Here is a 25,060-nt window from a genome sequence, read left to right as displayed (position 1 = left end):
GTCTTCGTATGCCGGCGAAGGGCTTCAAATTTTTTACCTTTACTCGGCACTCAGGGCCACTGTAGTAGTGAGGGATCTTTATCGTGCCAACGCCTGCCGCTGACACGGGGCCTCGGTTTTTAAGGTTTCATCCGAAGGAACCTTTTCAATAGGATATGAAAGCACCAAGTCTCTATTTTATTTTAGTACTTCAAATGAAAAATCAAGTGTTGACCAATCAATTGGTTTATCTATAAGGCCATTTTATGCATAAAGTGAATCGACCTCTTTTACTACTCAAAATCTTTTCAGAGGTATTTCATGGATAAAAATTAATGCATGGAAGAAAATGAAACATGTAAAGGTATAGTGCATCATATGCAATCATTCCAAGCCTTTAAATGTAAGAGTTTTATACTTAAGGTAAAGGTATAGTGTATCATAAGCAATCATTCCAAGCCTAAAAATGTTAGCTAAATCAATTCACCTGATTCTGCTTGCAATCTGTAATAATCTGTTGACCTAGCAATGGCGTCGCTGTATGATGTTGCCCCTAGTGGCCCCCAGTCATCTATCAATCCATCATGTCTCAAACGGTTGTAAACAGGCAGAAGGCCCTTTTTCGCATAATAAGACTGAAAGTACTCGTGTTCAGATCCAAGAATACGCCGCTTTTCACTATGCCTACAAAAGGAGTTGCTATAAAATAGCCTGTTTTCTTGTCAAGATTTTAATTTTTCATGACTCAGATTACTTTTAATAAAAATACTTTTAAAAAAGAGGTTTCTGTCAATTTGATGCATAGGGCATCTATATGCTATATATCGATAAATTAAGTAGCATTCAAAACCGATTCTAATGCAGATTACTTCAAATTCCTTTTCACACCCACACCCACACTGACATATACACAAGAGCATTATTACATTGTATTTCCACTCCAACGTATAGTAAAATGGGTGCATGCAATCGAAGTGTCATACCCAAGACTATATAATACTATAAAGCTTGGGACATTCATTTCATGTTCAACAGAATTTTATACTAAAGATAAAACCATTAGAAGATACATGTAGCTATAAATTATTCACTTTAAATATCATAATTTCATCAACATTCTGCAGTAATTCATTTTTTTTTTTATACTTTCTTAACATTCTACGAAAAACTTTGAGCTTCTATAGTTACAGAAAATGTTGTATGTTCTCTTGTATGCCATAGGCAAGTGATTTATAAAACGCGTTAATGCTTTAGGTGCAGAAAAAACGTAAAAGAGCATCGTTGACATTAAAAGGTAAATCTGTATAGACATTAACTTGTATTATCTATAAAGACATTACGTTATATAATCCATACAGACATTACGTTATATAATCTCTACAGACATTACGTTATATAATCTCTACAGACATTACGTTACATGAATTTAAAATAAAACTAATTCAGCAATTCTTTGCTGTCACACCTGATTACTGTATGGCTGTCTTGGTCACAAGTAAGGTCTTTAGACACGTGACTTCTGATCTTCTCCGAGAGTAGTGTACCTTGGAAAAATAATTATTACAAAAATAAAAATCTATAGAAATATGCACTGGAACTTCAAAAGTATATGAACTTAAATAAAATCATTGTGAAGCAGTACTGTTAAGACATAGGAGGAGAGTGGGTGCAGGACAGGATTTTTACGGGAAATACTTAGTGTGACTTCAGGCAAAAAATACAATATCCAGACACTACAAGGAAATAGAATAATTAGCAATTTAAATTGTACAAGACTAATGAACTAGTGTAATGAACTGCACCAAATTTAATCACAGAATATATTTTTGTCTAAAATATCATCTTAAAGCTTAAAGACTTACGACATATCAACTTTATACACAACCATTTCCCACGATAAATTGAAGTCCGAGCTTTTTTATATCAAAGTCAGCTGCTTTTTAAATGAAAACGGAACTCCAGTTTATTTTGACATTTAATATGCGTTTAACTATGAATACATTTAAAGATAAGTTATATTAATAGTAACATGTCAAAAGTGAGTTGTCTCTCACAAAGTTTTACTTACCATAGCTTGACATCGGTCATTTGCATAATTATTTTGGTAAAATCATTCTGATTGTGTATACTAGTTGACATAATAAAAATGCTTTACTCTCTGATTGACATTATCTATGTTGTTTTGGAGAACAGGTCTTTCAACAAACTGTTGAAATTAAAATTCCCATGGGTACCAATTGCGCCTTATTATTAGCAGACCTATTTTTGTATTTTAATGTAGCAGAATTTGTCCAAAGTCTTGTAAGTAAAAAGAAAAAAAAAACTTGGTGTGAACTTCAACTCAACATTTAGATATATCGACTAAGTATTGTCAATTTACAATTGTAATTTCTATTGTTATGTCGATTCGATATATTCTAGTAAGCTTGAGATATAAGATATCACAGAATCTGACACATTTGTTTCATATTAAGATATTTTATTTGAAAAAGATGTTACTGGAAACGTAATGACTTTAACTTTACAATCATCAACTTCCCTTACTTATGCAGCAATATACATTTATCACCTGCATACGGAGTTCATATATGTCATTTGACTCGATACGCAAGAGCATGCTCTAGGTATAAACAATTTCTAAAACGAGGTAAATTAATGACAAACACGTTAATGAAGAAAGAATATCAGCAGTTTCTTTTAAAGTCATAAGGTTCTATGGTCGATTCGATGACCTTGTCAGCAAAAACAATTTAACACTGAGTCAAATGCTGTCTGACGTTCTTCATACTAATTTTTAGTCCATTATTTATACAGTAAATTGACGACGGATGTTTCCGTTATCTCCCGATCATGACAAGAAATACACAGCGGTTTTGTCCGGGTGTTGATTTTTTAAAGGAATTTTGATCTTGAATAATGTTCGTTTTCTCCATATCTTTCATCAAAGAAAACTTCAAGCTTTATTGATGATTCAGGGATATCAATGGTTTAATTGAAAAAAAATATTTTCCTATTATTGCATTTTTAAAATTGAACTTGTAATTTTTGCACTTCTTTTGTAATAAAAATGATTTCCTCTCCATATCTTTCCTTTATTTGTTATGAAGATCAACAGAACTGATAATTCACGATGCAAAGCAGTTAAATAAAAAATGTTAATACAATTCAAATGACTTTAATTTTCAAGCTTTAAATTATTTGAAATTTTCAAAGTAAAGAGTATAATCATGGCTGAACTTATATCTTTGCAAGGGTAATTTAGATAAAAAGTTCGTGGACAATGACGTTTTTGTCAAAATAAATTCTTCTATTTGTATCTTTTATATATCAAAATATTTCTTATGAAAACCAAAGTCAGAATGGTTTACTTTTTATGGATGGAACTTAATATTTTTGTAAAAATCGAGGTCTTTAAACATCGCAGATTGCGCGTACGGACCAGTCTGACGTTAGGATAATTTCATTATAACGTTAAACATTTGGACTTTGACTTCACACAGTCATGTTCATGGACACACGCTACATTTCTTTTATAGGGCGCAATGCACTTCAATTAACAATAATATAATGATTATAATTTATTGAATTTTTAATTTCCAAAACAATGAAAAATTACAAGTGTCATCTAAATTTTGTATACACAGACTACAGTAGACGCTGCACTAGTTTATAAAACGTCATGAATAGATTATTATACATTATATAATTTGTTTTTCAGTTTCTGTAGAATATATAAGATAATTGTTTCAAAAAAATTGCATTTAGTTTCTTAATGAATATGACCATTAGATGGCTTACTTAAAAGCATTTCCTTAATGAGAATTTGACAACACAAATTTTCTTGTCTGAAAAAAAAAGAAATTAAACAACAATTGTTTACTTTAAATTTGTATTCATAAAGTGTATTTTTTTCTTTATTATTCAGCTTAATATTTACAGAAGACGGTGTAGCTATATATTTTAAAGCTAGAATACTGGAAGAAATTTGTAAGTACAGTTGTTTGGTATTTTCTTGAGAGAAGATCACGATTTAATCATCATATGTAAAATTTGAACAAATAAGTAATGGAAGGTGAGATTCAGAAGCCTTATCAATTACTTAAAGTATTCTAGATGCAGCTAGAACCATCTGAATAGCATTATAAATTAAATATTCCAAAACCACATGAGTTCGAAATTCGGCCGCGACCTTAGTACTTCAGTTGATAAGACAGTAAAAATTGTTTAGCACGAACACAGATATTGCGACTTCACTGATATGAAGCGAATTTACCTTGAATCCACACCTATGTAAAACTTAATGAAATCCTTATATGGATATAACCAATTACGGTTATAGTGAGGTAATTTCCTAGGTCCAAGTGACTTCGTTATAACCGACTATTACTGAAACAGATAGCCATTGTTCCTTTGCCTCTTGCTCGGAACTTTGACGTGAAAGTTACGGGTCCTTAAAAAGACCTTAAAATAAAGACCTGGTGTCATGCATGCATCGACACGGAAGATATACACTGCTGAATGACCCTGAGTGCCATGTAAAGGTTAAATAATGGTCACAAATAGGATGTTAAACAGCATACAATCAATCAAAAAATTACAATCCATTGTTCTCTTATCTTTACCCCAAATACATGTAGTCATATAATACAGAATGTACACGAGTAATAAAATTAAATAATTGATCTATATGAACTTCAAGTTGTTTTGTTTATCTTAAACTTGCAAACTCAATAGATTATTTAATTTTTTTATATTGTGATCCCAGAGACAGACATTTTGTTTTATTTACATTAAAAGCCAAGACACACAAATACATTATTTTGATATGTATCGTACCTGTATGCAGAGTTCCAAAATCCAATAAAATATTATCAAATAGTTTTACGGAGCGGACTTTTCAGTACTTAACTTTCATTAAAAAACCATAGAGAAATAGATTCAATGATTTCTTGTATTTAGAGTGCAGTGCGATCATTTCTGAAATGAAGTAAATAAAATACACGTCACCTTTTGTAGTTGTCCAGGATCTCTCTGATCAAGCAGTGTTGAGGTTTTACTTTTATACATAAATATTGTAATGGATATCGAAAAAAACATGTCATACAATATTTTTAAAGAGTAAAACGCGCTATCTACACTTAAGAGGAAATGTAAAACTGTTTATACCTATGAATTCTACGATAATTTATCTACACAACCATATCTGTTTTGTCTTTATTTACTTTTATCTCATTAAAATGCATGTATGTCATATATGGTAAGTAAAACTGTACCAAAGAATACACCTTTCAAAGAATTATTTTAAAGAATCGAATTTGATTGGCTAAAAATAAAATATTCTAAAATTACTTTATAAAAACATCGTAGAGTTTTATAAAAAAGACACTATGACATTTTATTAATGCAATGTAATATTTAAAATCTGGGATTGGATTTTTAAACCCACGCATTCTTTATTTTTTCTCTTTGCCCGAGATTACAACATCCAATTCTATGGATAACACCTGTCATACAGTGTTTTAAAAGAGTAAATATAATTGTTTACGTAATAGAGTAATAAGCTATAACTTAACTTGAATTCTATAATACTGTACGACGTGAAACATAATACTGTACGACGTGAAACATATCTTTGTCAATTTATTGAAGTATCAGTATAAAATTATGCATGTGTCGCATATCATGCATGTCCAGTATTTCATTTCAATACACCTTTCAAAGATTGTCATTAACTGAAAATAACTGCAACAAATATACACAATATAGTAACATTTAGCATTTATCGAACAATGAGGCCGGGACTAAAATATAAATTTGTTTGTTTTCTTTTGCCTTCGGCATATTGAAAATGCATTCATCCTAAACGTTTTAAGCCATTCCGATCATCATTGTTTTATCAAACACCAAACAATAACCATCAAGTTTGAAAGTGAATAGGCATCTTATTTATCTCTCTTTGGCCATTTTGGGGCACTGACTGATTAATTGTATATATATATTGTTTAACGTCCCTCTCGATTTTTTTGTCATTTTTTCACATATATTGAGATTCCACAACTTGCCAGTGAAGAGCTGGAAAAGTGTCCTAAACTTGGAACTTAGGGCCTATGAGCATTGAGGGATCTTTATCATACTATCACCTACTGCAACACGGAACCTGTTTTACGGTCTCATCCATATCTCACAATGAAATTTGAACCCACATCGTAAGGATCGACTCCTTACTTTGCGAGTCAAATGCAGACGCCACTGCGTGACTACTGTAGCACTGCTCAAAATTGACACTAATGTACACTCTGGATAATTATTACAAATTGACATTAAAAACTTAGATCAAATTAAATTGAAGTAGTAGTGTGACTGGGGTTGAAGATAACAGTTGATCTTTCAGATCAGTATTTTCACAAGTTTCCACAACGGTCTACAGATGAACTGTTTTCCGAGACACCTGTTAACAAATGCTGTATACCCATACAGTAAACAATTAAATCAAAATAAGTAATGTTATATATGGAAGGTTTTACCAAAATTAAAAACAAAGATGAAGAGATAAAACGTAGTTAAATGTATTTAATGCAATTCATAACCTTTAAGGACGGTATATTGAAACAAAGTTAAACACGTTCATTTCAAAATCGATAAGTCTAAATGGAATAGAAATAACGACGTTGTTAATATGTATAATGACAATCTTATTCATTTGAATAAAATATTTACATTTTCAATTTACACTGCTATTTTTGCAAATGAAAGTAATATATGAAAATATACGTAACAGCATCTATTAAATAAAACATAGATGCCCTATGTTTTGCTCGAGTTTGTCGTACTGTCTCATTATGAATACTCATCCTTTTGTACATTTTTAAAACACTTTTCTTACATGTACTTCAAACAGAATGACTGGCTTTTGGCCACAAATTATCCCTGGAAAGAACACTATAATTTCTCGAATGTTATATGAAATTATGAAATTATTGATGGTTTTCACATATCAGTAATGTACTGATAAACTATGGTTTTGGACCTAATGGAATGATCAATTCATTCCAAAAAAAGTCTGTCAATATAGAAATTCTAAAGATCAATATAAAAAACTTTCATTTTAATTATAAATTATATATTATATGTATTACCTACCTATCCTATTTATCTCAGGGTGGAATAGGAAACAAACTATTTATTTATCTATTTCGGATTGAGGGTGCAGCGAAGTTAGTAAAAAATGCAACGGTATAAGTTTTTAGCCGACGAGAAAATCAAATATTATGTATATTTTAGTTTCTTCTAACATGTGTATTGTAAATATAAGGAGTATTTTAAATTTGAGGTTGAATTATTGTTGTGTAAATCACACAGACTTGCACGTATGCATATTTTTCAGAAAGCGCACTAGCGCTTCATGAAATTTGCCTACCTGGTGAGTCTGTGATTCACACACCCATAACTCTCACAAAAGTTATGAAACAATCCTCAAATGAATGTTAAGAAGGCAATTGTACAATGAACGTCTCAATTAAAAGTTATTGTAACCGAGCAGTAATAAGAACAGTTCACGTTTTAATCTTTATCAAACACGAATAAACAGCAATTGCATATGCCTTTGCGGACAGCACGGCCTCGAGAAGATGTGACCGTGAAAAATGGCTGGCAGGACAAGTAATTTCAATCGAACATGAGTATTTATACCCAGACCTACTGCGCAAGTGGATTGAGTTGATTTAAAAAAAAATACGCCAGTCAGGAATGATATTACAAAGATTGTTCGACAAAAGCCTTTACAAAATTTCTAGAATCATAATCACTAAATTCGATAATCGAATAAGAAATAAGTCAGTACGGTATTAGCCTTTATAAATATATGAATTAAAATATGTATTTACTTGGTCACATACTTGGTCACATTATACTATAAATGATATGTTTTTTTTTTCTAATTTTAAGACTTACGAAATAACCAAGTGTCATAGTGATTGAATTTTTCCATAGAAGGTAAATATATGTTGTTGTTCTATAGAAAGTGTTAACCGCTTTTATATGCATATCATATTTTTATTTCTTTATTATTTCCTTTGTTCTACTGTCTTTGTCTTTCATTGCTGGTTTGTTTTTCCTTATGTGTAATCCTATTGTTGGTCAACTTCCAAGGGCTCAAACACTACAAATTAACCATAAAGAAGGCAGTAATTATAAGTATGATACCATCACATTTAAATAAATAGGATTACATTTTTACATCAATAGTTTGACTCACAAAGTGTGCGATTGATGATAAAATAATTAATCTAAGAAAACATCTTACCACTTAGGTTAGTTTCTTTATGTTAAATACGCGGTCAATATCAGTGGCGGATCCACAAATTTTGAAAGAAAGAGGGGACTAGTTTGAGGTCAGGGTAGGAGCCCCAAAAACACATTGATTTATCAAATATTGTGTGGGGTTTTTTTGGACATAAAAGGGGTGAGCCCCCTCTAAAGTGAATAAGCAATTCAAACAGGATTTTTTTTTTACTTATTTAAAAAACTCAAACACTGCGACATTAAGGTTAAGGAATTAAACTTCAATGATCAACAGAAGGCATGGAGACCAAATTCAATTGTTTTATTTATACGACATTAACAGTGCAGTTTATTGTCTTGTGTTGTCAGAATATTGAACTCTCGGACTGAGATTTACATCTACTGTCTAAATACTGTGAAAATAATATTTGTTTCCCATGTAGAAAAGGTTTTATTTAATCGAAAACATAAATGTGTCATTAATTACAGTTGAGTAAAAATTTTAGTGATACAGGTTTTAAGAAATTTAAGTGATATTTATAGGTGGATAAAAATATATTAGAATACATAACAAAACACAAGTGATTAGATATTTAAACTGTTATATTCCTTGCTCCAAAAATTCAGTTTACTCTCTATCTCATGCGGGTAATTATAAACCATTACATCAATAAAGTACGGTAATTTGTGATAAAATTTCTGTAATCCAACTTTTCTTCGCCACGACTTAATTTCGCGTTTTACTAAAGTTAAACTCGTTCTCAACGATTAAGTTTCGCGATCAAGTCTTTTATATATATATTTCCATAGACACAGAAACTTATATGACCGGTTCACGGCGAAAAATATTTGAATCTTTCTATAATTTATCGCACGAGAATAAAAGTGGGTTTTACAGTAGATGGTCTGTAAGCTCATACAATCAAGACATCCACGTGTTACTTTTTGGTTTAAATTGTTTTCGGAAAATTCTTTATTTTTTTTTTAATCATTGATATTATAAAGTAAAAACAATACTTTTCATACAAAGTAATTAAACATTAGAGAACTCATTTATGTTTTAGGGCATTTAATGGAAAGTAATTTGAGCAAAAAATGTACTTATATAATATCTCTGGAGCTTATGTTGTTGGCGTTTAATATACACAATATGCATATGTTGAAACATTAAATTTTTGGTCCAGAAAGAGAAGAACTAAAAGATTTTGGTGTCTACATATAATTTTCTCTTTTATGTTAAATTTTAACATCCTTGTTTCAAGCCATCATTTTGCGATGATTAGTAGAATAATCTAGTCATAATCAGCAAATATAGTTCATCAGGTTGAATGGTGACTGACTTTTTAATACTAATAGCTAGGCCCTAAATTACATACTGAATAATCTAAAGTGTGTTTTTTTCGATTGCGGGATCGGACTGTATAAAAGAAGCACATGGGAGAGGGGGAGGGGGAGGGAATGGTGCTTATCCCCCCCCCTGGTACTTGAGCCCACCTCTTACGTTTTAGTGGCCTGCATTTGATTTACTTCAAAATTGCATTTGCCAACAGGCGTTTGAGCTTCACAACTGTTTGTTATTTCTATATTTCATGTTCATTTTTTTGTAATTCATTGTTTATAGGGAGTCAAACTGTTTGAATAAATGTTTGCTATCACAAAAAGTAACAAAACCGGTCTGACAATTAAATACTTTTAATGTTTGACATTGGTTATTATTATAGTTTTTACAAAATTTTTATAACATAATATATTCTTTTATAATTTACAACTTCATACAATCTCCTCTTAGTCTCGTCTCTGAGTTTTTCTTATGATATTTTCACAACTACGTACATATAATATCTACTTAGTCTCGTCTCTGAGTTGTTCTTCGAAGTGTCCAGATGATCGGTCTCATTCATTCGTTTTTAAATGTCCTCTATGGATTTCAGACATTTATCCAAATTTTACGAAATATCTTAATATTCACCTGCAAAAAAATAATTTAAATAAGGTTCAGTTGATATGGACAGATTGTATAAACACTACCTTCATAAAATACTTTAACACTGAGTTTAGTGTGAGTTTCTCTTTATATAACAAAATTATTCAAGTTGCCTCTGTGTCATGTACAAAACAGGGGATGTTTAAACATCCTGAGTACCTTGTCTTAAAACTTACATCTAATGTTTTCAAAAGCAAACAAGGTTTTCTATGTTCAGCCCTCAATTTCCTTTTCACTTTTAATTATTTTTTTTCAGATTTAAATATTTCACTTTCATTTATCAAACGTACCAAATGAAATGCAAAAGGGTACGCACTGCATGTAAACAATTTCTTTAACAAGGTAATTATAAGTTATTGGCAAACAAGTTGCTGAAACAAGAATATCGAAAGTCGCGTTTAAAGTAATCATTTCGTAAGTTTTACAACGATGTAATGATCTCGTCAGCAAACACAATCTATCCTTACGTCAAATGTTGACTGACATTTTACACATCAACTGTCAGGCCATTATATACATAATGAATAGTCTACAGATTATGACCCAGTATTTCACAAGTTTGACAAATGGTGCACAACGGGTTTTACCAGTCGACTTGGGATATTCATTCCTTCAAAGCACTGGATCCCTTCTCTAATGTTTAAGAGATCTGGGTCTGTTCTGTCCCTGATTTGCATTGCTTTAACAGAGTTAAAGTACTGCGTTCGTTATCTCCATTAAATAAGGTTCATAAACCCTCTGCTCACTCATATGAATTTTTTCTTTAACTTTTATGATTTTCCAAAGGAAATGTATATGCTGAATAAAATTCAAACAATTATAGCATGGCTTGCCGGGCAAAATTTGACAAAAAATGCACTTCAACTTGACAAATTTATAAGGGAATAATAGACATTTGTATCACTAAGAGTTGTCTTTCTTATCAGAGTATCAATGTTCCTTAATTTTATCCATAATACAGCTATAACATTTTAAAGTTGTAAACAAAATTGTTTAAGTAGTATTTCTTTATATATGCAAATGATCTCAATATTAATAAATAATTGAAGTTAATATTTACTTTATTGGTTTGCATCAAGATCCTGATAGTGATGTTCATCGACCCTAGTGACGTCATGCATGGCGTATTCTTTATTTCTGGTATTTAAAAAAAACATGGTTAAAAATAATTAAGTTATTAAACTTCTTACAAAATTTAATGATGAATTTGATGACTTTAACTTTTTAATCGTTAACTACCCTTACTTATGTAGCAATATAACATTTTCACATGCATATGGAGTTTATATCTCCTGGTCCGATACACAACAGCATACTTTACGTATGAATAATTTCCTAGGCTGCTGATTCCCTCTCTGATGTTTTAGAGGTCTGTGTTTGCTCTGCTCCTATTTTGTATTGTTTTAATGACTTTTGATCTTGAATAATGTTCGTTATCTCCAAATGCATCGATTTAAGTAACTGACTAACAAGTTGATGAAACGGGAATTTCAACAGCTTTGTTAAAAGTCACCACTTTGCAAGTTCAATGGACGATACAATGACCTTGCCAGCATATACAATTGATCAGTCATTTTCCGACTGGTGTTTTTTCATTCCGATTGACCGTTCAAGGAAGCTCAGTCGGTAGAGCGCTCGCTCCGTGATCGGGAGGTCGTGAGTTCGTATCTCGGCCGCGACCGACCCAGTCGATAAAATGGGTAGCAACTGTTCCTTCGCCATGCGCTCGGCACTTTGAAGTAAAAGTTGCGGGTCCTTGGGATGAGACCTTAAAAACCGAGGCCCCTTGTCAGCGGCAGGTGTTGGTACGATAAAGATCCCCCACTGCTCAATGGCCCTGAGTGCCGAGTAAAGGTCAAAATTTGAAGCCCTTCATCGGCATAAGGTGACGTCTCCATATGAGTGAAAAATTCTCGAGAGGGACGTTAAACAATATACAATCAATCATTCTGATTGTTAGATCATTATTTACACATAAAATTGTCTGGATTTGTCAGTATTCCCGGCAGGTATGACCTGTCGGTAAGGAATACCCACTCCTCCATGGCGCCTGGTACGAGCTCTGACGTATTCGAGGTACGTTTGACATCCTTAGATGTATTTTGTGAATTGACTATTGAGTTTGAATGCTGTTAGTTATTTCAATATTTCATTTTAATGTAATAAAAATAAAGTGTGATATGTAGATACATTGTACTTACTCTGATCTCTGGAAACAGCACATGCCTAGTGAAAGAAATTGAATAATCAAAATAAATATAACAAAATATCTTAATAGATTCTCTGTGATCTAATAAAAATGAACCCTCTATGAGTTATAAATCCTTACCATTTTTAATATCGTGCTTTAGGACTAAGATGAAGATTACAAGTCCCACACAGAGGATAAATAATATTGTTGAGGTTGACCCAAGTACGGGAATAAGAGCAGGTAACTCTGGAATAATATGCTTTATGATTTTATCTTTTTTTTTTATGTTTTTAAATATTGCTTCTATTTATGGCTTTAAATAATTTAGAATCATATGATTAGAAAACTTTGCATTTGTGTTTGTCTTGTATTAACAACCTGTAGAACATGCATTGGATTCACTCTGCTGTAACCCTGGACTTCCTGTGAAATAAAGAGAAATACATCTATAAATTCATAAGTCGGTCGGTACTGTAGCTTCGTCTCCCAATATTGCTTTTCCTTTTATGTCTTTTAATTTGTTTAAATTATAGCACGTTAGTTAGGTATTTTTCTTTCAAATAAAGTAATTAGGAGCCAAAATCTATAAAGCATAACCATTCAAATTTTCGGATATCATAGATTAAGTATGACGGCTATTGAAGATATATCTTCCCAGTTTAATGACCAATTCAGATTTATTATATACGTAAATGGATACTTTGAATTGAAGATTAATTAAACGAGATTACGATATCATGTATTGGATACAATTTCTCATGGCATCATTAATCTTTTTTAAAGCGAGACATAAATGATTCATAGGATGAGCATATATCTTTTATAAGTAAGGTAGCGATGGTGTTTGAAATAAATAAATTTTATAATATGATAGAAACTGATTTACAAAGTCTTGGTAAATCCGAAATTGAAAAGAACACAACAATTTTTATAGTAACAAGATGTGGTTGTGAAACACTGATGACCCGGGTGGCAGCATATGGCGAGGGTTGAATTTTCTCAAATACATGTCAAATTCCAAAGGTCGAGGTCAAAGATCAAAACTGTTGATACCCAAAAGAAGTCATTGTCACAAGAAATACACCTGTTAAATATGAAAGCCCTACTCCAAACTGCTCAAATACATCGGCAAGGTTAAAGTTTTGTTTATAAAATGGGTCAAACTCTAAGGTGAAGGTCAAAGGACAAAAATATTTATACCAACTGAAAAGTCTTGTAAAAATGAATTCACATGTCAGGTACGAAAACCATATCTCCAACTTTATAACATAAAGTTATGGCCAAGGTTTAAGTGTGGTATTTTTTTGTAAAAGTAGGTGTAACTGTTCAAAAGTTATCGGCAAGGTTAAAGTTCTGTGGCAATATGTTAATAATCAATTGTGCAATGTTTATTATCTAGCAACATGTCAAAAATCATTGTGTAATGTTCATGATCATGTGACATGTCAGAGATCATGTGTGAGATGTAAATGAGCAAGGAAATATTATTTATCAAATTTTAAGTACGTGCGTTATTATTAAGTACATAGTTACAGATGTACTTGTTTACTTTTCACCTGTCTTTCTTGAATCTCCAAATTGAAAAACATCAAACGGATGTAAAACAGTATAGTATCAATCGATCCATCAATTATCTCTTTAAAATTTTCAACAATTATTAAACATGTTCATGATCGACAATGACACATAACTTGATTTAAGTTGGAATATTTAATTTCACAGACTTATATACTATTTTTAAACTTTAAAATTAAATGAAGGTTTTTTATTTTACATTTTTGGAGTCACTTTTTACAATTTAATAAAATTGAAATTTTCTCATAATTTTCCTTTCAATAAAAAATTGAAAAAATCAATTGCAATAAAAATGTAACTCTTTTGTTTGAGTGAAGAACGTTTATTAATGGTATGTTCTTTAAAATGAATTTACAGATTGAAATAAAATAGCAATGCAGAAAAAGTTACATGTTTCAAAAATCTATCGTAGTTATAATACGACTTTTGAGCTTTTGACCTCGTCCCTTAATCCCTTACCTGAGGTTTTGTTAAGACAATGTCTGATTGTTCCAGTTTTGACCTCGTCCCTTACCTAAGGTTATGTTAACATACTGTCTGGCTGTTCCTGTTCCACAGAGACCAGAGTGTCCAGACTCACACAGAAACTGTGTATAGGTGTCACTGCTTGTAAGGTTGTAGGTGATAGTACTAGAACGGGTGTACTGACAGCCTGATGGTGAGGACTGGGAGTGGAGTGGTGTCTGTGGTAACCCTGTGAAGGATTGTGCTACAGCAGTCTTGGCACACCAACGTATCATCTAGAATTTATACAAAGAAAGGAGGCAAATTTTAAACAAACAATCAAAATTAAGGTAATTCCACCCTCCTGTGATGTCATAGGTTTCTAAAAATGTAATTAATTTCAAAGAACAGTATGTGATATTTTTATAAAAAATGTTTACTCAATGCAAATATTGTTAAGTAACAATATAAGTTGAATATTATTTTAAATCAATTATAATCTGTAAAAATATGTATACAACGGCAATAACTTTTGTAAAATTCAGGCATTTGCTGTACAACTTATGTAAAATAGTTCTAATCAACATATATTTTTTAGAAAAGGGATTATTAATTAATTCATAAATTCTGGCATTTTTTAATCTGTTTTTTTTAAAGTGGTCAACACACTTCCATGTTTTGCATCAAAGTGAATAGGTATATATATATATATATATATATATATATATATATATATATACATATATATATATATAGAAACTTGTTACCTGTCCTATGATTGAAGTTTTTGGTAATAAATTTAAAAAACCTTTATGGAAAAGTTTTGAAATCTTGGAAGAATGTGTCAGAGTTATTGTAAACATGATAAATATTGTTCAGTTACTTGAATTTAAAAAATGCATATTTTCTATCTTCAATTATTTAGGTCTGTTGAAATGGCAATATCCTTCACCTCTTCAAAATTTGGTTATTGTAAATAGTTTCATATTCACAATTTAAAGTATCTTTTAAGTAGAAAAGTTAGATTTATGCATTTTAACAGAATACATTTTTCATTATATTGTTTACAAAAAAAGTGCTTTTTTAATGTTTCATACACTTCTGTTTATTTATGTTTCATTGAAATATGGTGACATATATTTTTTGCAAACATTTCTGAAAATAAATGCAGTTAAAGAACCTATCAAATTGTAAAATTTTAAACATGAAAATCAATGCTTTTTTGTACTTTGAAATTAAAATTGTGTTAAATCAGCAAAACATATATTTTTATTAACTAATTCCTAACCTGTATTTAATTTAAAGCTAAAACAAAAAATATTTTATGGCTTAAGGAATCGGTAAATAACCCAATGTTTCCTTTAATACATTTGTATAATTTGATTCTGTCTGTACAAGGTATTATTTTCTACTTATGTAAAGCAGAGTGAAAGGAAAAGTTGAACTACCGATAGATATCGATATAATTTAGTTTTGGTAAAAAAAAATAAGCCATTAAACTATGTCATAACTTCTGTTTAAGTATAAAGATTAAAGATCAGATACATTTGAATACATTTTTTCTTTCTTGGTGCCATCTTAAATTTTTTTCAGCCTTTTTTACATAAAATATCATTGTTCACCCTTTTCTGAAACTGTTGTCAAAAGATATAATCTTAACTTAATTATGAAATAAAATGGACTCATACATTGTTTCGTGTAATGCCGAAATCTTTGAAAAAATACTTTGCTTTTTATATACACATGTAAATTGACATAATCTAATTTTCGAACATTTCTCTACTTTTTCTCGCACGAAAATTGAAAGGTTTTGTTTCATACATTTAATTCATAGAAGCTGTCTTATACATGTTAATCATCTTCGCTAATAGACTTGCTACATTTCTAAAGTATGAAAGCGGGATTTTTTTTTACATATTGCATATATATTGATAGACAATTTGAGCATTTTAACTTGTAAAAACTTACAGCACTAGGATCACTGCCTATCTGTCCTGTACAAGTTAACTGTAAAGCTGTTCCTACTTCAAACTGTCTTTCAATGGTGTCAAACTGTTGTCCAAGTATCCTCACCCTGGGCCTCTCAATCAGTTTTGGCTGAACTATAATATACAAAGAGCATCTACATAATTATGTACTCCTTGCAAAAGATAAAATGCATCAGTTGATCAGCATTAATTTGTTTTACTGTGTTATTATTATACTGCCACATTACTGAATGTACATTGACTTTGATAAAAAAGAAAAAGTGAAAAAATTGTAACCATTTACTAGTTAATTTTACATTTGTAAAGAAAATAAGTTTTGATAGCCTAGAGCTCAGTTACTGTTGATGCTCGTTTCGGCCCGTTTACATACCTCTATATGAAATTTCTACTGGATTTGATACAGCGTCTTGTTCAGGAATTGCATTTGAACTACTATCCACCGCACTCATTTTACACCTGTATTCTTTGAAATCCTCCGGACACCTCACGTTTTCTTTTGTAAAAGTTAATCTGAGTTCTGCTGTAGAAGGTGGTTTAAGAGTCCCTGTTGCTGTTGTCCTGCCTTGTAGAGATAAGTCTTGATAATTTATTTCTTCTTGAACATTGTCCAAATTCAAAGTAATAGAAACAACTTTTTCAAAGGAGACGGATGTGTTCCTCTGCAGTTCTATAAAAAACAACGACTTGACCTGTGATGGATTGCTTAAGGAGCAGACGATAGTCAGTGTATCCTCTCCCATATCTACTATCTGCCGGCCCTAAAAGTTTTTTTTTTTTTTTTTTTACATGGAAGAGCCTGGTAATGTTATTTTTTACATAGAATGCTCTTATTTTTAGAGTTAAACATTCAGTTACCAACAAGTCTTAAATGAGCCGCCCTTTAAAAGCATGTTTTTAAATTTTATTTTTCTTTACTTTATTTATGTATGTAAATTAAAAATGTTTCATTAAAACACAAATCAAGCATATATTTCCCTATACACTGAACCAAACTTCTAAGTGTTCACCTAACATTTTTGAGGTTTTAAAGAACAAATGCGAAGAATAAATAATTTCTTTAATACTTGGTTAAAGAGTCATAATTAAGTTTGATGTTGCGTAAATTTCATGTAAGTAGCTCGTCAGAATTTTGAAGAAAATGGTGTACCCTCAAAATGAAAATTCACACAAAGAAATCTCGATTGTGTAAGACCCACTACTCGCTCTAATAAATACTACAAGAAACACTTTATTGTTGGATACCATGTACCCCTGAATAGGAGATTGACCCATCTGCTGTCACACCTACATGTACTGCATAGATCCTTCCAAACCATTGAAATTGTGAGAACAAGGGGGAGGGGCTTTGACATTTCTTTTAAAATCCCAAATGTGTTCAACATGTTCAATGGGATTCAAATCCGGGAATTTGACAGTGTATCGTCACACAAATGCCTTTTGGTCATTATCCATGGGTTTTTAGCACGTTATCGCGCCGCTTTAAGGATATTTCAGACGTTTTAGCTGATATAAGACTGTCTTGAGCATGGATTTCGTATCATATCCGTACGATTAAAATTATTTGTTTCCATTTTTCTAACATTTTTTCAGGACACTTTAACACTCTTTTAACCTGGTGTGACACGAAAGTTTCTCATCAGAAGAAGATCAAGGTCACTTCCGGTGTGGTTAAATTTTGTCAAAAACTTTCAAATTGTGATAATTAGTGATTTAAAAATGATCACAGCCTATAGAAAAATGTGTTTAAATGGGTTTTGATACAATTAAGCACTAAAATAAACGTGAGTGAAAAGTGGCGCAGAGATGGTCAAGATGGCAACATTCCAACGACTCTATCTTCCATCTCAATGGTCATTTAACCAATGATGATGTTTTGTGTTTTTTACTGAAACCAGTTTTTAAAAATTGATAATGATCACAAAAAGATGCTTATTACACAAAACACACGCCGCAAAGTACAAATTTATTGTTTTTAAGCTTCGTCACGGAACACTGGTTTTCATCGGTGATATTGAATTTTCTCTCCACAATTGTTTAGAAGACTCATTGGTTGATATAATTTGAAAATATCATACCATTCTATAAAGTAGTTTTTAAATAAAGACAATTATTAAAGTGAACACTTAGAAGTTTTGTTAAGTGTATATGAATAAAAGATAAATTGTACTTTTTAAAAGTGCTACAAAAATTTTTCAATTGAAGTAGTCGCAAAATGTTTTAATAGTTCAAGAAATTAGTTTCTAAAAACGTTTTTTTTTTCGCCGTTAAGATAGGCAACGTATATGTCATCATATAATTAACATATAATTAACATGATTAATATACTTTAGATTCAAAACTTTATACTCTGGTTTGTTCTGAATTCAAGCCTATTTTTAGTTTTATTTACATTTGTTAAAGAAATACAAGCGTTTTCAAGAAAATTACACAGAATTTCCTTTTAAGATTGCACAAACGTTTCTGATGTTTAAAGTCTATGAAGTGCGAATAAACTAGCAATGTATTCCAACAAAAGAGAATCTTTAAATACAAAATAAATAAATACATATCGTTTATCTGCTTGGCACAGTGGATAAGCCATTTACTCTTAAGTCGCACAGTCCAAATGCTGTTAATGCTGAGTACATGTCTAATTTTTCACAACCCACCACCAAGTGGCAGTTTCTGAATATGAGTGAAAAATTCTTCAACAGACGTAAAATAAATAAAAACACATTTACGATAGGATGCACTTGACAAAAATAGCCAAAGTCTAAGAAGATCAGGTTTGACTGTTTTTTATCAATTTTCCCCAATATATTCCTCTATAAAATGAAAAGAATATATTGTGTTTCGCCCTACCCTAAGCCCACTGCTGTACCCCCTAGGATTCAGGATTTAAACAAACTTAAATCTGAGGATGAATCCATATATACTGAAAGGAAAAAGAGACGCAAAAGAATATAAAATGCAAAAAAAATTTGACTATGTGGCAGAAAAGTATAAAGTATAAAAATTGGTCAGATACGTATTTTGATTACTTTGCACTAAAATCACTGGTCAAAAGTACTCAACCATGAAATGTATGGCGTCAAGTGGAGGAATCGATAAAAAATTAAAAACACGTGCATATTGAAGATAATAATTTTGTGATCACAATTTGAAGTGTCATGCAATGCATTAGAGTTATAGACATCGTTATTTGCATATCTGCTTTCAGTATAAATTTCTTGCAATCATGGTATGACTGACGCAAGTAACATTGAGTCAAGTAATTGAATTCAATATTGCATAAGTGAAAATAGGTAGCAACATGTTGCTGAGCAGATTTTTTTTCAACTTTTCAAAGAATGTTTTTGGTTGTCAGAGAATGAACTTAAAAAGTTTCCAACCAACCATGACGGTGACGTTGGCGTTTAACAGCGTCAAATAAAGATATGGCTTTTCATAATACCGCCAGCTGTTATTGTCAAGGCATAATCACTGGAGGTGGTATTTATAAAGCTGATAGTAATACTCATCTTTTCACCCTAAAATTGACAGAGACTCTGTGTTCTAATTTGAGTCCCGATCTTGGCAACTTAACGTCGATTTTACTCTCAAAAGCGCACGTACACGTCGTATGCGTCATATCTTTAGCTGATTTACACTGGTAAATGTAGCTAGTGTTTGTCGATACTTTTTTACAGACATTCACATGTACCAAACCAGCTGAATTCTGTATATTCTATCCTAAATTGAAAATCGTGGGATTCATTGGGCAGGGGGATTTCTTTGCGTTGGAATAATACAGCTACTCTCAGCCATTAAAATCAACGTCGAAAGGATTGAATGAAAAAGATAAATGCTCTGGTGAACTCAATGCACAAGAAAATGAAGTTTTTTACTGATGCGCAATGGAGATTATGAGCTTTTAATTTTTATTTTAGGGGGTATCGCCTTATCAATTTTAATAACTCAGGAATTATCAGTCAAAATCATGCAAGATTTTGGTCACTTGTTGGTTATAGATGAATTAAAATGTATGATAACAATGCTTGAAAACATAATCGAAATAATTTTTTTAATACGATTCAAAGCTTAAGGTCATACGCAACGTAGTTTAAACTTTTTTGGATTCTTCTCTGGAGTTGAAGAGTTCCACTAAATGAAGGACTTGTGTGTAAAATTTTTTAATCTCTATATATGGATTTGTACACCTCTTCTAAAACAATTTTCGAGGTAAGAAATCTGTATTTTTGTACATTTGTATTCGAATAATACAACAATTTTCAAAATTCGATATCTTTTCAAAACCCCTGGTAACACATGCTGATTTTCTGTCAAAGAACATATAATGATATTATAAGTTTAAATTTAGAATATCTTGGAAAAATATCAGAAGTTAATGTACGTTGCATATGTCCTTAATATGCGTTTCGTTTTCCCTTCAGTATACAGATAATTTATCATGACTTTGTTGTTCTTATGAAAAAGACTTTTAAAAGTTTATTTTACCTCTTTATTCTTTTGGAAAACTTTGGCCATTTTGGCCCAAATGAAACCCAATAGGTCCTACTTTGATTGATTAGAATCTACAATAGACCTAAAGAGGCTTCGGTATAAATATAATTATCGACTGCTTTACTGTCCTTGAGGTGAAGAGTTTAAAAAGAAATATTTTTTACACTTTGTTTGCCTATAATTGGTCCCCTGAGAGTGGTAGGATACAGTGGAGGGATGAACCTCTGATTGATGTGTTATATCCATTGCATAGCGGCGCAATTGAGAAATATCTTAGGCACACTTGACACAATGCTGCATTTCGTCTAATCTCGACGCAAAATGTGAGAACAAAAAGTGCAACGATGCAAAAATTCTATTATTACAAGTACATTACATTGCTTTGATTCCTTTTGTGTTACAAAATGTAACAAACCAAAATGTAATCATCATAAAAATCTGGTATTGCACTTTGCATTATCACATTCGCTGTTGATCTCAACTCATGTATAACCCAAATTGTAATAATCCCTGTTGCTATTACATTTTGTGCTGTAATGATGCACTGTAATTCTTATCATGAAGTTTTCGTGGGAAGTTTGTGTGCAAAGAATGTTTATATCATTATAAAGATTTTAAACGTACATGTATATAGTCTCCATATTACTTAAAATAAAAAAAAAAAATACTCATCTCTATTTCAACTCTATTTAGAAAGGAACCTTAAAATTTTACATCTTGAACAAAACAAAAACAAGAAGAATTCCCCAAAAAACAAATAATGAGTAAATGCTTCAATTAATTTATTAAGATATGATATTTAAATTCGAATTCAGAAGTCTGTGACTAGAAGACCAGAAAACAGATTATATGAGCTGTTGTTTTGCAGTCTCCAGATAATATTAGTTATCCAGGTTCAATCAAGGGTGTACGGGGATTTACCCCGGGTTTTATTCCATACACCCTGAGGCCTTCGGCCTCAGGGTGTATGGAATAAAACCCGGGGTAAATCCCCGTACACCCTTGATTGAACCTGGATAACGAATTTATTTCCTTTGTACCCATAAAAATGCTTTGTAAACATTAGAGTGTGTATCGATTAGATAACTACGTACTACAATGCATCGTGACGTCATGTTATTTAGCTTTTATCATAGAGAATGTATGCATTGTGACGTCACGTTTTATTTACACCCGGCTCAAGTTGGGTGCACGGATATTTACATCCGACTTTGTAACCAATCAAAGCTCGTGTTACAAGCTAGATAGGAAATAATATTTATGTATCCAGACTCTATCCCCTATATTGAGTACTGTAGATTCCTTATTTTTCGCGAGTACTTTTTATCGCGAGCAAGGTATTTAACGTCAAATCGGGAGAATTATAATTCGCGAATGTACGGTTGATCAACAGAATTAACATTAACTTCAGGACCATAAAAATAAAAGTAAGTTATATTCTTTCGCAAGTGGTGCTTCTGGCGAAATTACGCGGAAATTAATCCCTCGCGTATAACAGGGAATCTACAGTATCAGGTGGACGGTTTGTCTTGATTGGGGATAAGTCGTTGAAGCGGAGTATAAGTTCCCATTTCTAGCAAATGCAAATGCACACTATTTGTTGGATGACTCATGAGTGTACACGATATGGTATAGAAGCCAACATAGAGGACGTGAATATTCCGGTCTGTGAATTATATATAGGCTCCGTTCCACTAATTTATTGCATCCTTCGAAAGATTTGCAGTTAATAAGACCATATGCTTTTTTGTGCGAAAAAATCAATGTGATCATACATTTTCCGTGAACATCAACTGCTTTAATGTAATATGCCACTTACATTTCCAAATATTTTTCTTTATGATTTTTTGCAAAGTAGAAAAACATCCTCATATACTATCAGATGGGTAGGAATGTTTTGATTGGAAACTAATCGATTGATTGTTTTTATGTTCGTAATATTATGTCCAATTCAAGAATGCTTCACTCATATAGAGAGGTGACCATGATATCGGTAAAGGACTTTCAAATTTTGATCTTTACTCGGCACTTACGGCTACTGAGCGGTGAAAGATCTTGATCGTGCCAAGGCCTGCCCTGACACAGGGCCACGATTTTTATGGTTTATGATCTCATCCAAAATACCCGCAACTTTCAAAGTGCCGAATGCATGTCGAAAGAACAGTTCCTACCATTTTTATCGGCTTAGGTAAGTCATGGCCGAGATTTGACTTATGGCCTCCCAATCACGAAGTAAGCGCTCTACCTACTGTACATACACCGTGAACAGGTGTGAGATAATTGAAGTCAAAATACCAAAATCTTTTTATTTTTCAAAAAAGTAGTTGAATGACAAAATAGGTGGCGGGTAAACAAAAAAAAAAAGGAAAATAAGATATAAATTCAATTTTGGAGAATATATTCAGATACTAGGAACACAAACTTCAGTACTGCATAATTTTCAAAAAGTGTCCAACTTAAGGTAAAATAATAATTTGATTCATTTTTTAAAATAATCATTGTAGTAACCACCAAGAACAAGAGGCCCAAGGGCCTTGAATCGCTCTTCTGATAAATTGTACAACCTATCACTTGTATTTGAAGCCTCTAACCCTAAGTATCCTACGAACAAAATTGCACCACCTGACAAAGTTTGATGATTCTTAGCCAATAAGGACTACTTCTTGGTCTACATTCTTGGAAAACCCCAAATGCATCAATTTACACAGTTTGATTATTCTAAGCCATTAATACCTAAGATACTTAAATATAGCCATAAAAAGTTGAAAGTAGGTCACTGTAACCTACTTTTTGGTCGACATTCTCCGAAAACCCAAGATGCATCAAATGACAAAGTTTGATGATTCTAAGCCAATAAGTACCAGAGATACTTAAATATAGCCATAAAATGTTGAAAGTAGGTCACCATGACCTACATTTTAGTCTAAATTTTTCAAAGTCTAAAGATGCATCTGCTGACTAAGTTTGATGATTCTAAGCCGATAAATACCTAAGATACTTAAATACAGACAAAAATGTCGAAAGTAGGTCACTGTGACCTAATTTTTGGTCGTCACTCTCCGAAAACCCAAGATGCATCAACTGACAAAGTTTGATGATTCTAAGCCAATAGGTACCAGAGATACTTAAATATAGCCATAAAATGTCAAAAGTAGGTCACTGTGACCTAATTTTTGGTCGTCACTCTCCAAAAACCCAAGATGCATCAACTGACAAAGTTTGATGATTCTAAGCCAATTTGTTAAGGAAATACTTAAATATAGCCATAAATGTCAAAATTAGGTCACCATGACCTAATTTTTGGTCGTCACTCTCCGAAAACCCAAGATGCATCAACTCACAAAATTTGATGATTCTAAGCCAATAAATACCTAAGATACTTAAATATAGCCATAAAATGACGAAATTAGGTCACCGTGACCTAATTTTTGGTCATCACTCTCCGAAAACCCAAGATGCATCAACTCACAAAGTTTGATGATTCTAAGCCAATAAATACCAAAGATACTTAAATATAGCCATAAAATGTCAAAAGTAGGTCACTGTGACCTAATTTTTGGTCGTCACTCTCCAAAAACCCAAGATGCATCAACTGACAAAGTTTGATGATTCTAAGCCAATTTGTTAAGGAAATACTTAAATATAGCCATTACATGTCAAAAGTAGGTCACCGTGACCTAATTTTTGGTCGTCACTCTCCGAAAACCAAAGATGCATCAACTGACAAAGTTTGATGATTCTAAGTCAATAAATACCAAAGATACTTAAATATAGCCATAAAATGTCAAAAGTAGGTCACTGTGACCTAATTTTTGGTCGTCACTCTCCAAAAACCCAAGATGCATCAACTGACAAAGTTTGATGATTCTAAGCCAATTTGTTAAGGAAATACTTAAATATAGCCATAAATGTCAAAATTAGGTCACCATGACCTAATTTTTGGTCGTCACTCTCCGAAAACCCAAGATGCATCAACTGACAAAGTTTGATGTTTCTAAGCCAATAATACCTAAGATACTTAAATATAGCCATAACATGTCGAAAGTAAATCACTGTGACCTAGTTTTTAGTCGTCACTCTCCGAAAACCCAAGATGCATCAACTGTCAAAGTTTGATGATTCTAAGCCAATAAATAC

At 31.9% G+C, this 25,060-nt stretch overlaps 1 protein-coding gene and 1 long non-coding RNA gene across 2 annotated transcripts; both read right to left on the bottom strand.

The window, feature by feature from the left end:
- Positions 1-279: 279 nt before the first annotated feature.
- LOC134272775 (uncharacterized) lies at positions 280-2,850 on the bottom strand. Its single transcript, XR_009993284.1, has 3 exons — positions 2,792-2,850; positions 1,445-1,523; positions 280-663 (listed from the first exon to the last, which is right to left on the bottom strand). It is a non-coding gene; the product is annotated as an uncharacterized LOC134272775 (long non-coding RNA).
- A 7,176-nt stretch (positions 2,851-10,026) lies between these two features.
- LOC134272776 (uncharacterized) lies at positions 10,027-17,187 on the bottom strand. The gene is made up of 8 exons (XM_062754954.1): positions 16,812-17,187; positions 16,422-16,555; positions 14,524-14,749; positions 12,813-12,857; positions 12,573-12,680; positions 12,445-12,469; positions 11,304-11,380; positions 10,027-10,228 (listed from the first exon to the last, which is right to left on the bottom strand). The coding sequence occupies exons 1-7, from the start codon at positions 17,179-17,181 to the stop codon at positions 11,305-11,307; spliced, it is 984 nt and encodes a 327-aa protein (XP_062610938.1). The 5' UTR covers positions 17,182-17,187; the 3' UTR covers positions 10,027-10,228; position 11,304.
- Positions 17,188-25,060: the final 7,873 nt, after the last annotated feature.

Source organism: Saccostrea cucullata, unplaced genomic scaffold, assembly GCF_032062105.1.
Source record: "Saccostrea cucullata isolate Sc308-1 unplaced genomic scaffold, CSIRO_AGI_Scuc_v1 ctg6871, whole genome shotgun sequence".
Lineage (NCBI taxonomy): Eukaryota > Metazoa > Mollusca > Bivalvia > Ostreida > Ostreidae > Saccostrea > Saccostrea cuccullata.
This window is presented reverse-complemented; position numbering and strand designations above follow the sequence as displayed.

Excerpts from the sequence above, each read along its gene's own strand:
- LOC134272776 (XM_062754954.1), bottom strand. The coding sequence starts at position 17,181 with ATGGGAGAGGATACACTGACTATCGTCTGCTCCTTAAGCAATCCATCA. Across the intron at positions 16,556-16,811 it reads AGTAGAAATTTCATATAGAG|TTCAGCCAAAACTGATTGAG; the intron begins GTATGTAAACGG and ends TGTATATTATAG. Across the intron at positions 12,681-12,812 it reads ATCCAATGCATGTTCTACAG|AGTTACCTGCTCTTATTCCC; the intron begins GTTGTTAATACA and ends ATATTATTCCAG.